Source organism: Macadamia integrifolia, unplaced genomic scaffold (genome assembly GCF_013358625.1).
Source record: "Macadamia integrifolia cultivar HAES 741 unplaced genomic scaffold, SCU_Mint_v3 scaffold2071, whole genome shotgun sequence".
Taxonomy (NCBI): domain Eukaryota; kingdom Viridiplantae; phylum Streptophyta; class Magnoliopsida; order Proteales; family Proteaceae; genus Macadamia; species Macadamia integrifolia.
Genome location: NW_024868494.1, coordinates 12,594 through 24,070, shown reverse-complemented (window position 1 = coordinate 24,070; position 11,477 = coordinate 12,594). Strand labels below are relative to the sequence as shown.

The window sequence follows — 11,477 nt, the reverse complement described above, 5'->3', positions numbered from 1 at the left end:
CACTCTCTGGTTCTCCTTGGCAAGCGTTCTGCCACACCCATCTTGGACACCAATCGCCTCTATCCTCTGCTACTCATCCATTCCCCCCCACCTCCCGAACCCACATGCTAACACTGCAGCCATTCCCTCTGCACAATTTACTGTCTGTGAGCCTCCACCCCCGACTATCCCACCCGTGAGCCGTTGGGTACCCTCCCCACCAGTATCACATCTGCTATGCATAAAGTGAAGCAAAGAGGTACACTTGACAGAACTTCTAATGAGAATTGAATAATTGAATGTTTAAATTTCCCATTGAAGAGGAATGGATGATATCCAAGGGAGACTGTTGATGTCATGAGTTTTGCAAACCATTAAGCAGGGAGCTTATAGTTTCAGACAAGAATGGGTCTTTTCTAGACCAATAATGAGAATAAATTGATGTGGTGGCTTTTCTTCTGCCCTTCCTTCCCCACCCCCTTTTCTATTGGATCTTCCTCTGTTTTTCTGTGTTTTTATCACGAACCTTGAGCCCCTTTTGTTGCGTCTGATGAGATTGAAATTGAGGTTGAGATAGTTTTCAACCTTCAATGGTGGAATTGAACAAAAGAAAAGCTTTCAAGTTATATTGCTTATTGATTAGTTTTGATTTTTCTATGGATTAAAGCTTGAATGCAAAAGCATGGTAGACGACTAAGTGTGCAAGCTACGTAATCTCATTGCCATAAATTTATTAAGTCACTAAATAAAATTACATGTAATAAACAAAAAAGAAGTCGCCATGGCCATGAGCTGAGCTATTACAGGTGAGAGAGAGAGAGAGAGAAACAGAGTTTCATCATCTTTAGATCTGCTACAACTCTATAACAGCTTTAGTAAACGTAGCCCTTGACAAACATTCCTTTCTTGGACTCCTCAGACTCACACTCACCAGTGTATTTCCCGAGCTGAGCGAGAGAATTGGCCTTGGCACGGATAAGGAGAGCATCCTGGGCTGCCTTCACGTTCTCTGGCCTTCCTCCCCATGTCTTGAGGCAAGTGTTCTGGAGGGCTCTAGCGTATGAGAAGGAAACGTGCCATGGGTTAGGAGCTTGGTTCATGGCATTCAGATTCAAGGTTGCTTCAACTTCGGATTGTCCACCAGACAAGAACTGCACATTGGAAACAGATTTATTTCTCTTTGAATAGAATGGAATTAAGGGAAAAATTAGAAAAAATTTCAGTATCTGAGACTTGCCATGATTCCTGGGACAGATGGGGGGATTCTTCGCTTGAGGAGTTTGAGGGTGTACTCTGAGACCCGCTCAGGTGTGGCCTTCTCCTTGCACTCAGCCCCAGGAGTGACCATACTTGGCTTGAGGAGGATACCTTCAAACATGACATTGTTCTCTGCAAGGTAGAAGAACACTTCAGCCCACACTTTCTGAGCTACCTCGAAGGTCCTGTCGATCCCATGTTCACCATCCAGCAAGATCTCTGGCTCCACAATTGGGACCAACCCATTGTCCTGTATCAATCAAGTCACACCATCATCTACCAGTAGCTGAAAGAAGAGCTTACAGTGGTCAAGAATTCATTTTAGAGCTTCTTACTTGAGAAATGGCGGCATAGCGAGCAAGACCCCAGGCTGCTTCCTTCACTGCCAGTGCAGATGGGCCATTGGGAATGCTCACAACTGTACGCCTGTTTGAAGGAAAACAAAAATATTATTGAAACCAAGACAGAAGCAACATCTGAATTGAATTAAGTTTTTGTTCTTAGATGGTGCCCTTTAAAGCAATTCTATAATCATTTCATGGGTGAAACAAGAAACAAAGCAACCATGGCTTACCATTTGGCGAAACGGGCTCCTTGCTGGTAGTAAGCAGCAGTGCGGGAGGCGAGGCCATCAAGACCTTGGCACCATGACTCATCGTTGGAACCAGCCAAGGGGACGAGACCCTGCAGTGTTGGAAGTTTCGCATCAAGAATCCATTTTTAATCAAGTCAAGAAATGTAAGGAAAGGGAAGAAGTCCGAGTGACTCACCTTATCGACCTTGATACCAGGGACAATGTTCTGCTCAACAAGAACATCGACCATCTTCTTCCCATCGGTTGTGGATTGGTAGAGTGTCTCCTCGAAGAGGATAGCTCCGGAGATGTAGTTACCCAGCCCTGGAGCAGTCACAAGCAGTGTCCTGTAGGCCTTGCGATTGGCCTCTGTGTTCTCCAACCCAATTGACGCCAATCGCTTCCCACAAGTTGCGTTTGACTCATCCATAGCCAAAATTCCACGCCCTGGAGAAGCCACTGTTTTCTGCAAATCCAAATTCAAAAAGAAACACAGTTCTCTCTTACAAGTTCAGTTTTAATTTCCAAAAAAAAATCCAACGAAATGCTTGTAAGAAAAACACATACGGCGGTCTTGACAAGCTCATCGGCATATGAACCAGCACGAATGGTGAGTGCAGAAGAGGAGATGGGGTGGCATCGAACCACAGTTGCCGATGGCTGGCGAAGGCTCTGACCCTTCACCCACTCGGATTTGTCCAGTACTGGAGATGACTTGATCATCGATGCTGACGCCATTTCTTTAACTTCTCAGAAGGAAAGTACTTCTTCTTCTTCTTTCCTTGGATACCTTCTTCAGAGACGCTCTAGTCTCTTCTCTTCTCTTTATCCCTCTCTGAGAGTCTCTCTAGTCTCCCTACCACCACCTCCTCTGCTCTCTTCTCTGTGTGAGAGAATGAGTTTATCTTATTCTCTGGCAGGACAACCTCATGGCTTCCAACCTCCATTTTACAGTATTTATATAGTCCTTCAAGTGTTTGTGTATCTGAGAAGAAGATGTCTCATTTGAGGCTGTTGTGTGCCCACCAACCACCTGTTGCCACATGAGTTGATAACCTGCTGATCTATCATGCTACAGACTCTGTCCACCTCATAAAAAAGAAGATAGAAGTGTGACTATGTATGACTATGTATCGGTATCGTATCAACCCATATCGGTATTGCAGGAGCCCGATATCGATCCAGCACCAATATGGATTATTGGCTGATACATAGTTACCAAAGATGACCTTTAGATGTGTTATTGGACTGATACGCACTGTTATCACACTTCAAGTTATCGCACCAGCCAATATGTATATCGATACCAATCCTTAAGACATTGATTGTTATTGATATCGATAGTGATCGATATGATACCCGATACCATATTTTATAACCTTGCTTTGAAGGGTTGGTCTAGAAGGTGGTAAGTGAGAGGCCTTTTCTGCTAAAATTTTCCAAAACCAGAAAAAATAGTTTCTGCAAGAAATTAATTTATGGCTGATCTTTTCCTTTCCGGTCAATTTGATGGTAGCAGATTTTTTTTTTTTTTTTGATGAAAATTTTGATGGTAGCAGACACATAAGCTACACTCAAACCTAAAAGAGTCCAAATTATCGAGACCTGTGGTTTGGAAAGATTCTTCCTCTGTGAACATGATATGAGGCTCTAATCTTTCTGGAAAAAATTCTCTTATTAGTGTCCCTTGGTTCAAATTGCAAGGCTTCCTTCCATATGGTATTTGTGGGCACAAATGACAGGTAGATAGAAGGTAAAGAGACTGCCATGTCAGTCAATGGATGTGGGTCCCATGATGCCAAATGTCACTTCATTGATCTGATCTCTTCATATCTAGACAGTGAAGAACAGGCATGACAAGTGGACTTAAGGTCCCTGAAGGGGCTGGGGTTGTGGAAGGGTCTCTTCTCTTGGCTGAAACACTATACTGCATAAGGTGTGGTACACGAGTGCAGATGAATCCTCACCCCTCCTTCAGGAGTGAGATTGACCTGTACACTACCTTATGGCCATAGCTGTCCATAGCCATTATCAAGATTCACAGCTCAATAAGACGTGAAAGAGCTATAGAGAGAGAGAGAGAGAGAGAGAGAGAGTTCAATCCACATAATGTCTGCAAATGCATTGCTCCTCACCAACCGATGTGTTGCAACAAACAAGTCTATCACATTGTTAGTTCTTAACGGTGTCAAAAGTTGAAGAAAGTTTGGTAGAAATTCAAACAAGAAAGTTTCCTGTGATGCTGGTGTACTCTCCATATAGGGACCATGTAGATAATACCATTTTCCGCATTGCCATTGGTGTGGAGTGGGAGATTTCCGTGGGAACCCTCTTCCAAGAAAAAGTCAAGAGGATTACAATGTATATTGAATATGGGGTTTATAAAAAATAAAAAAATTAACCTCCATGTAAAAATGCATGTTGGAGAAAAATAAATGTCTTTCACATAAGACAAAACCCATTAACGAAAATCACATTTTCAGCTTGGTGCAAATCTTGCCCAACTGTAATGGTGCCATACTCGGTGCAAAACCCTAAATAAAAAATACTTGGGAATACTTCTCAGCATTTGTTAACCCATCAAGGGACAGAATTGGGTAATCTCCTGAACAAACGGCAGACAAAAGCCATGGAATCGATCTTATGCTATATATCATGGCTTTACATCATCCACAAAGATCATATAGGAAATCAGTCTGAACCCACAACTATGAGAGTTTGAGAAAAGTGCTAACTGAGTTCATCCATCAAATAAATACACATCTCTATGATGGATTTCCTTGTATTTTTTGGCTCTACAATAGCCAATTACGCATCAGTTCCACAAAAGGCACAAACTCTTTATGGTTGTAAAAATCATTCCTTTCATCAATATAGAAGAAAGTGTGGAATGAAAAAAGGGACTACCCGCATAATACACAGCATACCTGAAAAAAGAACAACTCAAGAGTCTACATTTTCTAAAACAAAACAAGTAGCTACTCTTTCCTCAAAACTTCTCCTATGGATTGTTTGGAAAACCAACCCAGCATGGGATTACCAGCTTTGTAGTTGTTGATATTGATGCCCAACCAGCAGGCCTATCCACTTGTTATCCTCCACAAAAATGTGATACAGAACAGGTGACAGAACTCGTGTTACTTCAGATAAGTAGATGAAACCCATAAAAGAATATAAGTTATTAACGAAGTCGAAACTTCCAAGCTCCTTGGGCCACGAAGTATAGGTGGAACAACAGATACCATCAAGAATGTCCCCAAGAGCCAAGAGACGATGAAAGCCCCAATGCTGAGATATGGAACATGAACAATCACCAAAAGGATTAATGGCTTAGAAGGAAGCAAAGAAAAGTGGACAATCTAATATCTGTCGGAGAAACAGAAGTTTGGAAGCATACCTGTATAGTATAGCTCGGACTCTATTCTTCAGCCGGTCATATATGAAATATACAGTGGCAATCAGGGAGATGGCTACCTGAAGGGTTGGTCCATCTTCCGTTGGGAAGAGAACAGTTACTGCACCAAGTATTGCAAATGCAATCGCTGTCTTTATGATAAAGTTTGTAGATGGTGTTTGAAACCTACTCATGACAGCCTGAACAACCCGTGATTGAGTTAATTCCCTGACCTTTTTCTTGATATTGATCTTAGGGTTCTTCCTCTCATAGAACTTTTGCATGATTATCTTGTTGTGAGCTGATTCAATTGCATCAATGCTTGGCTGGTGTCTGGCATATTTATGAATGAGGAAGTTCCTTGCAGCTTGGATTTCATCTTCAGAAGCTTCACTGCTAATTCCAAGCCGTTTATATGGATCCCTTATGTTGATTCGAGGAAAAACAACTGCATCTATTCAGAAAATCAGGAAAGATTCTCAGAGAAAGAATGGTCCCATGAGACAAGATCACAGAACTGGAAGATAAACCACAGCTGGTAATGTCCTAGATAAGAAACTGTAGTTACCCATAAAAAATGTTCCAGGAAAAAGAATCTGCTAATATGAGTTTGATTCCTGAGAAGTATTATAAGAACATCCTTAATGTAGCTGTAGCTTCCCAAATGAGCAAAAAGAAAAATTATCTCCTAAATTCATTGTTTCGAGTCCAAGATTCATTTTTGAAACTCAATGCAGAATCACAGATTTATCCAAGCATCCTCTCAAAAATTTTCTGCAGTTCTTTTGTCCAGTCGATCACATTGAGAACCTTCAGTTCCCATTGGTTTTTCAGGTCAATCATGCATGTTACCTGAAGACTGTACACTCTTAAATCCATTGAAGAACATAAGGCAACTTATAGACCACATGGACAGAGAGACTTGCTCTCTGCCATACAATTGGAGCATAGGAAGAAACAAGAATATCAAAAGAACAGGCTCCAGCTATACAGGGAATTAACAGGCAGCTGAAAAGCACAATAATTCTACTGTCATGCACTGCCAAAGTTAATGATTCCCCTGGAGGATCCATAAGTCAAGACAGTAAGGAGTTTATATATTTTTGGCATGGAAAATTCACCAGAGCATTTTTTACATCCCTCATACAAGAAGCCTTCACCACCACCATAACAACAACAAACTCAGCCTTATCCCAACTTAAAGGGGTTGGCTACATGGATCTGTGCAAAACAAAGAGGAGAAAAGAAGTAAAATGAAAGCAAAATGGAAATGAAAGTAAAAGGAGAGAAGCCCAGCACCAGCAAGTCAGGAAAATCTCAGCTAAATGGGGTCGGCTACATGGATCCTTGCCCTCCAATTGGCTGTATCTGAGGTCATGCTTGGCATAAGACCTAGACTATGCATGTCATTCCTCACAACATCTTCTATGGTCATTTTAGGCCTGCCAAAAGGCTATATGCAACCAACTGCTTTATTGAGGACAGAACAAATACTTTAGTAGTCATGAACTCACCTCTTAAGTCTAGATCAGTCTAATTCCTCTGTCATGTTGTCCGGTATTATTTCCTGAACAAACATGTTACTGGAAAAGGCAATACATTCCCTTCAAGCAAAGAGAGTGTTGCATGACACCTCAAGGCCCATCCCTTCCCCACCCCCTTTTACCTCCCAAAACTCCAAACTGGGAAAAAAAAATCTATGATAGCAAGTGAGGCACCATAAGCAATCCCCTAATAGAAGGAAAATAGGCTGGGGCTTGAAATATTACACATAGAAGGTTAGACTCATATTTATGGTATAGGAATTAGTATGTGAAACAAATAGAACAGTATAGGGTATAGGTCCATAAGAATCAAGCACCTACAAGTTTGAACAGACCTTAAATCTGGAAACGTGGTGACGCAGTCAGCACTACTGAATCCATGGAATCAACCCCAAAAATGCAGCAAATAGGTTCATATCGATAATAAATTAATAAATCCACAAGAAAAGGAAGAAACTACCGTGTCAAGACTTGAGAGTGAGGGAATGAAAAGATAATAGATTTATAACTCCCATGAGAAGCATCTGGGCATAAGTATAGACATGTCGAACTTTGGCTCCAGATCTAAACATGGGCTTTGTTCAGGAATTTGGACAGGGAAATCAGGTGTTCATTTCTAAGGCTTCATTGTGCAGTCCAACTCAGACCAACCCATTAAAGGCTGTCTAACAACTCCACATCTTGCTATATTTTGCTCCTACTCCTACACCTCAAAATGCTTAACTTTTCTTCCCAAGCAAAAAGGTCAGGCAGCAATTAGCATCCGATTTACTAAGCCACTTGTGAAGACCATGATTCAAGCTGTCTATCAATATTATCATACTCCTCTCTACACTCTTTTTTCGTTTCCTCACTGAATTTTGCATTCCATAGTTGATGGAACAACAATGACCAATAAAAAAGTTACTCCCACGGTAATGGACAGAGAATCACTCAGCAATATTAAATTCAACAAATCATAATCCAACTACTAGTCGTTCAATACTCGGATCCTTCTAAGTTATCCCACTCAATCCAAGGCTAGGTATTCCTCCACTACCTCAACTCCACACTCTTTCTAGCCCCCCTTTGTCCTTCTATAAAGCCTCCAGGCTTCAACTTTGCACCATATTACTCCTCACAGGTGTATTCATTGGTTTTCATTGCACAAGAGCAAACAATCGTGGTCAACTTTACCCCAACACCTACTGGTGCTACCCCTAATTTTCCACAAATGCTTTATTTTATAAAGCTGTCCTCCCTTGTCATCAACCAGTCACAAAAGAAGAAGAAACAAAGAGGAAATCATTACCAGGTGAGTTGTCAGCTGAATCACCAAAAGAAGCACCCATTGCATTATAGATACTGTGGCTTTGCAGAACCTCATTTTTCTCTGTGAAACCAATCCAGTAATGTCTGTGGGAAGTAGCGACAGGAAAAAAGAAAATATTAGAAAATGTATCAGTACTCAAATCTATAATAAATAAATAAAAATTGCTACCAACCATTCAAGAATATTTTTTCTTTTTTAATTTGGGTGAAAATCAAGAATCTAATCATGTGAGATAGCAAGCTATACCTATCAAAGCGAAGAGGTTGCATCTTTTTCCTTGAGTTTTGATGATGGGGAAAAGCTGAAACTTGACCAAATAAATGCCCTGACCCTCTTTTAGGTATATAAAAAGAAAATCGAGATGAATTACAAGTCAATCCAGTCACAGACATCTTCAGCCACAGCCAGGTATCTGTTGTTGAAAGGCTACTCAGAGCTTCATTTAGAGAAAAGGAAAAGAAAAGAAAAAGCATAAGAAAACAACCCTGACTATTTCAGACAAAGCTAACAGCAATTCCAGTCATTTCAATGAAGTTTGTTGATTAAGTTATACAACACTTTATCCAACTAAAAGGAAAATATTATAATGGAAACCTATGCATTTAAGGAAGAATTTATAGAGAGCAGGAATAAGAGAAAGTCAAGATCCTGCAGTAGCGGGAGCCTTGTGCACTGGGTTGCTCTCTTTTTTCTTTTTTATAGGAATAAGAGAAAGTCAAGGGTTCCAAAGGATCTAGAAGACTAATATTCAAATCTCAACCTGCATGTATATGGGAATACACAACAAAAGCTTAGAGCTACTAGGGAGTTGGGAGTCTTGGGACAGGCATTAACAAGACACGTCAAAATAGGAACTGCACTGTCATGTACAAGCACAGATTTCAACACCGCCAGGGCACAACACACCAAATTTAATGAGATAGGAGATTTTTTTAGGGAAAGGTGGAGCGGTGGGAGATAACCAGCTATTTAGAGAGAGAGAGACCCATCATAGAAACCTCCTCTCCCCAACATTTTTATTCCACTCAAGATATCTTCAAAACCTTCATATAATCTCATGATGTCATTCTATATCCTGCAATTCTGAGATGATGATCCATGTCACCTCATGGTTTGGACCAAGTGACTACAACCTCGTTTAGGTGTCTGCCTTTTTTATATTGGCCAACTAATTGGAGATCAGATTTTGTCAGTCCTCACTCAAGAAAAGGACTATTTTATGCTTTAACTACCTCAAGAATCCTGTCCACCCACTACCAAGGACAAATACTTGAAAAAGTGGGTCTACCTCTTAAACAAAATTAGTGACCACCTGATTGGAAGTTGATTCTTGCATCCAGCAGAGTCAAATGAGTTACATTATGATGAATTCTTAACTTACCCCGGACCAAAAACATCAGAAAATAATTCTTCAATGTAATATTGTTTTGTGAACTCATATAAAAGTGGAGTTGGAAGCTCTGCGCTTTAATAATTTAAATAGCATCTTATCAAAAACATCCTAACACCAACAATAAATTCCTGCCTAAGACCTAATACAATCTAAAGCCACACCATGAATTGCCAAATTACTAGAAAGAAAACCAACCTTAATTGCATAGTTTGAAATTCGAATTAAAATGTATTAAACTCTTAATCGCGTTTGCATTAAGAAGTTCCAATATCATATCATGAAGAAAAAAAAAATCAAGGGTATTAGGAAAATCATGGCGCAAAGGAAAACAAAATAGATTGCTATTTGGCCACAAAAATAAGCAAATTGCCTGCAACAGCTGTTATAGCCTTGTTCCACTCTCATCAGAAGCATCTTGACTTTTCGGAATTGGGTGGTGAATCAATGAAAGAACTCATTCTTTTATATTCTATTCGAACTCTTCCAAAGTACCTTCTCCAGCCAATTTAAAATAGATTTCTAGGAAACAATAAATAAATTCCTTGTCAAATAACTGTATGAACCAATCTCAATCTCATTGTATTCCTCTAGGTATTGGGCCTGATAATGAAAAGTAAAATAATAGACAAATGTCACAAATTCCCCACAGGATGAGGTTGATTGCGATTTTGTCCTCAAACAATCAGCCTCTCTGTTGTTCACCCATCTGAAACCCCTATCCTTTTTCAACATAATTCAAAAGGAGGAAACCCTAATTCAGATAAGCCATGTCATGACTCACCGTCTAACTGGATGACAAAAATAGGAATACCACCCAATCTCTTTTTTATTTACATAAGTTTTCAACATGTCTTACCTGCTTGTAGACCCTTCTTACAAACGAATTCAAAAAACAATGTGCAACTACCATAACAATAGATTATATATGGAACCTATTTTTCAATGTCTTCCTTCAACCATTGAGCATGATAAACAAAGTGAACAAGTTGACAAAGAAATCCGAAAAATTCCCCATTACGATGAATGGCGAGGAATTTCCTAAACCAACAAAGCTAAGGAGTAAGGACCATCTAATCCTGAGCATAAACCCAAAATCCACCATCGTAAGCTAATCCAACACTAGCCACCAGAAATTAGGAAATTGAAGTAGAAGAAAGACCGAACAACCTTACTACATTGTCATTTTCCATTTCCGTCGATTTCTGATTTAGTTTATTCCAATTTCCGACTGAGACTGCAAAGGAATAGTGAGAAAACAGAAGAAAATCCATACCTGATTAAAGCCCTCAAGGTATTACCCTACAGGTAGCCTTCAGAATGTGCAGAAATGGAGAAAGAATGCAGAGATTCAGAGAAAGTCCGGTACTGTGTACATCCTCTCAACCTTCAAACTCCCTCTCATGAACTAGGACTCAGGCGGTGTCGCTGCCTCTCTGGTGTTGTCTCTGGCGCCGCAATTCGCAGATCCCCAGTCTAACCTTAGCTCCCCTTAAACTCAACCTAGGCTCAGCCCAGACTGAGATTGGATTGGGCTGATCTATCTCAGCCCAGGTCCAGCACTATCAGGCTCAGATTGAGGCCTTATCCCAAGCCCGTCTCAGCCCGATCCTATTCCTAGAAATATTCACCTTTGGCCCAGCCCAACCCAAGCTCCGTCACCCTCAGGATCGGTTGGCAGTCCCCGGCTCATTGGGCCGAACTTGCACCTCTAATAATAGATAAGGAATATGGTCTATCTTCACATCTTGGGATCGATTTTTTCTCAGGAGGGAGGAGGAGGGTTGGTTGTCACTTACCGTGCATGGAATCAAGGGTCACTGTAAGTAATCTAATATTTACCAACCAAGCTCCCTATTATAATTCTATATATTTATCAATAAATAAATTTTATTGTAATTTTTGTGAAATTATGAAGATAATCTACGAAGATTGATGCAACAATCATGGTATATTCGCTTTCTTTTCTCGTCATTATATTTAGGAGAAAATTTTCCTTCACCTGTGTTGAAGAATTCAACCATACA

At 40.3% G+C, this 11,477-nt stretch overlaps 2 protein-coding genes across 3 annotated transcripts; both read right to left on the bottom strand.

Moving 5' to 3' along the window:
* Window positions 1-677: 677 nt before the first annotated feature.
* Window positions 678-2,750, bottom strand: LOC122065625 (fructose-bisphosphate aldolase 1, chloroplastic). The gene is made up of 6 exons (XM_042629447.1): window positions 2,378-2,750; window positions 2,007-2,276; window positions 1,811-1,920; window positions 1,572-1,662; window positions 1,217-1,486; window positions 678-1,130 (listed from the first exon to the last, which is right to left on the bottom strand). The coding sequence occupies exons 1-6, from the start codon at window positions 2,546-2,548 to the stop codon at window positions 852-854; spliced, it is 1,191 nt and encodes a 396-aa protein (XP_042485381.1). The 5' UTR covers window positions 2,549-2,750; the 3' UTR covers window positions 678-851.
* Window positions 2,751-4,527: 1,777 nt separating this feature from the next.
* On the bottom strand, window positions 4,528-10,931 carry LOC122065626 (protein CHAPERONE-LIKE PROTEIN OF POR1, chloroplastic). 2 transcript variants are annotated; one of them, XM_042629449.1, is made up of 5 exons: window positions 10,727-10,931; window positions 8,307-8,496; window positions 8,040-8,143; window positions 5,208-5,658; window positions 4,528-5,098 (listed from the first exon to the last, which is right to left on the bottom strand). In XM_042629449.1, the coding sequence occupies exons 2-5, from the start codon at window positions 8,450-8,452 to the stop codon at window positions 4,948-4,950; spliced, it is 852 nt and encodes a 283-aa protein (XP_042485383.1). In that variant the 5' UTR covers window positions 8,453-8,496; window positions 10,727-10,931; the 3' UTR covers window positions 4,528-4,947. The 2 variants fall into 2 exon arrangements, with proteins under 2 accessions (XP_042485383.1, XP_042485384.1); XM_042629450.1 differs by having other exon boundaries at window positions 8,307-8,472.
* Window positions 10,932-11,477: the final 546 nt, after the last annotated feature.

Bases quoted from the DNA above. Each gene is read 5' to 3' on its own strand.
- LOC122065626 (XM_042629449.1), bottom strand. From the start codon at position 8,452: ATGTCTGTGACTGGATTGACTTGTAATTCATCTCGATTTTCTTTTTAT. The intron at 5,659-8,039 runs GTAATGATTTCC...TTTTCTGAATAG, and splicing joins TTCAGCTGACAACTCACCTG to ATGCAGTTGTTTTTCCTCGA. The intron at 5,099-5,207 runs GTATGCTTCCAA...TCCATATCTCAG, and splicing joins GTCCGAGCTATACTATACAG to CATTGGGGCTTTCATCGTCT.
- LOC122065625 (XM_042629447.1), bottom strand. From the start codon at position 2,548: ATGGCGTCAGCATCGATGATCAAGTCATCTCCAGTACTGGACAAATCC. The intron at 1,921-2,006 runs GTGAGTCACTCG...CCAACACTGCAG, and splicing joins CTGGTATCAAGGTCGATAAG to GGTCTCGTCCCCTTGGCTGG. The intron at 1,663-1,810 runs GTAAGCCATGGT...TCCTTCAAACAG, and splicing joins GGAGCCCGTTTCGCCAAATG to GCGTACAGTTGTGAGCATTC.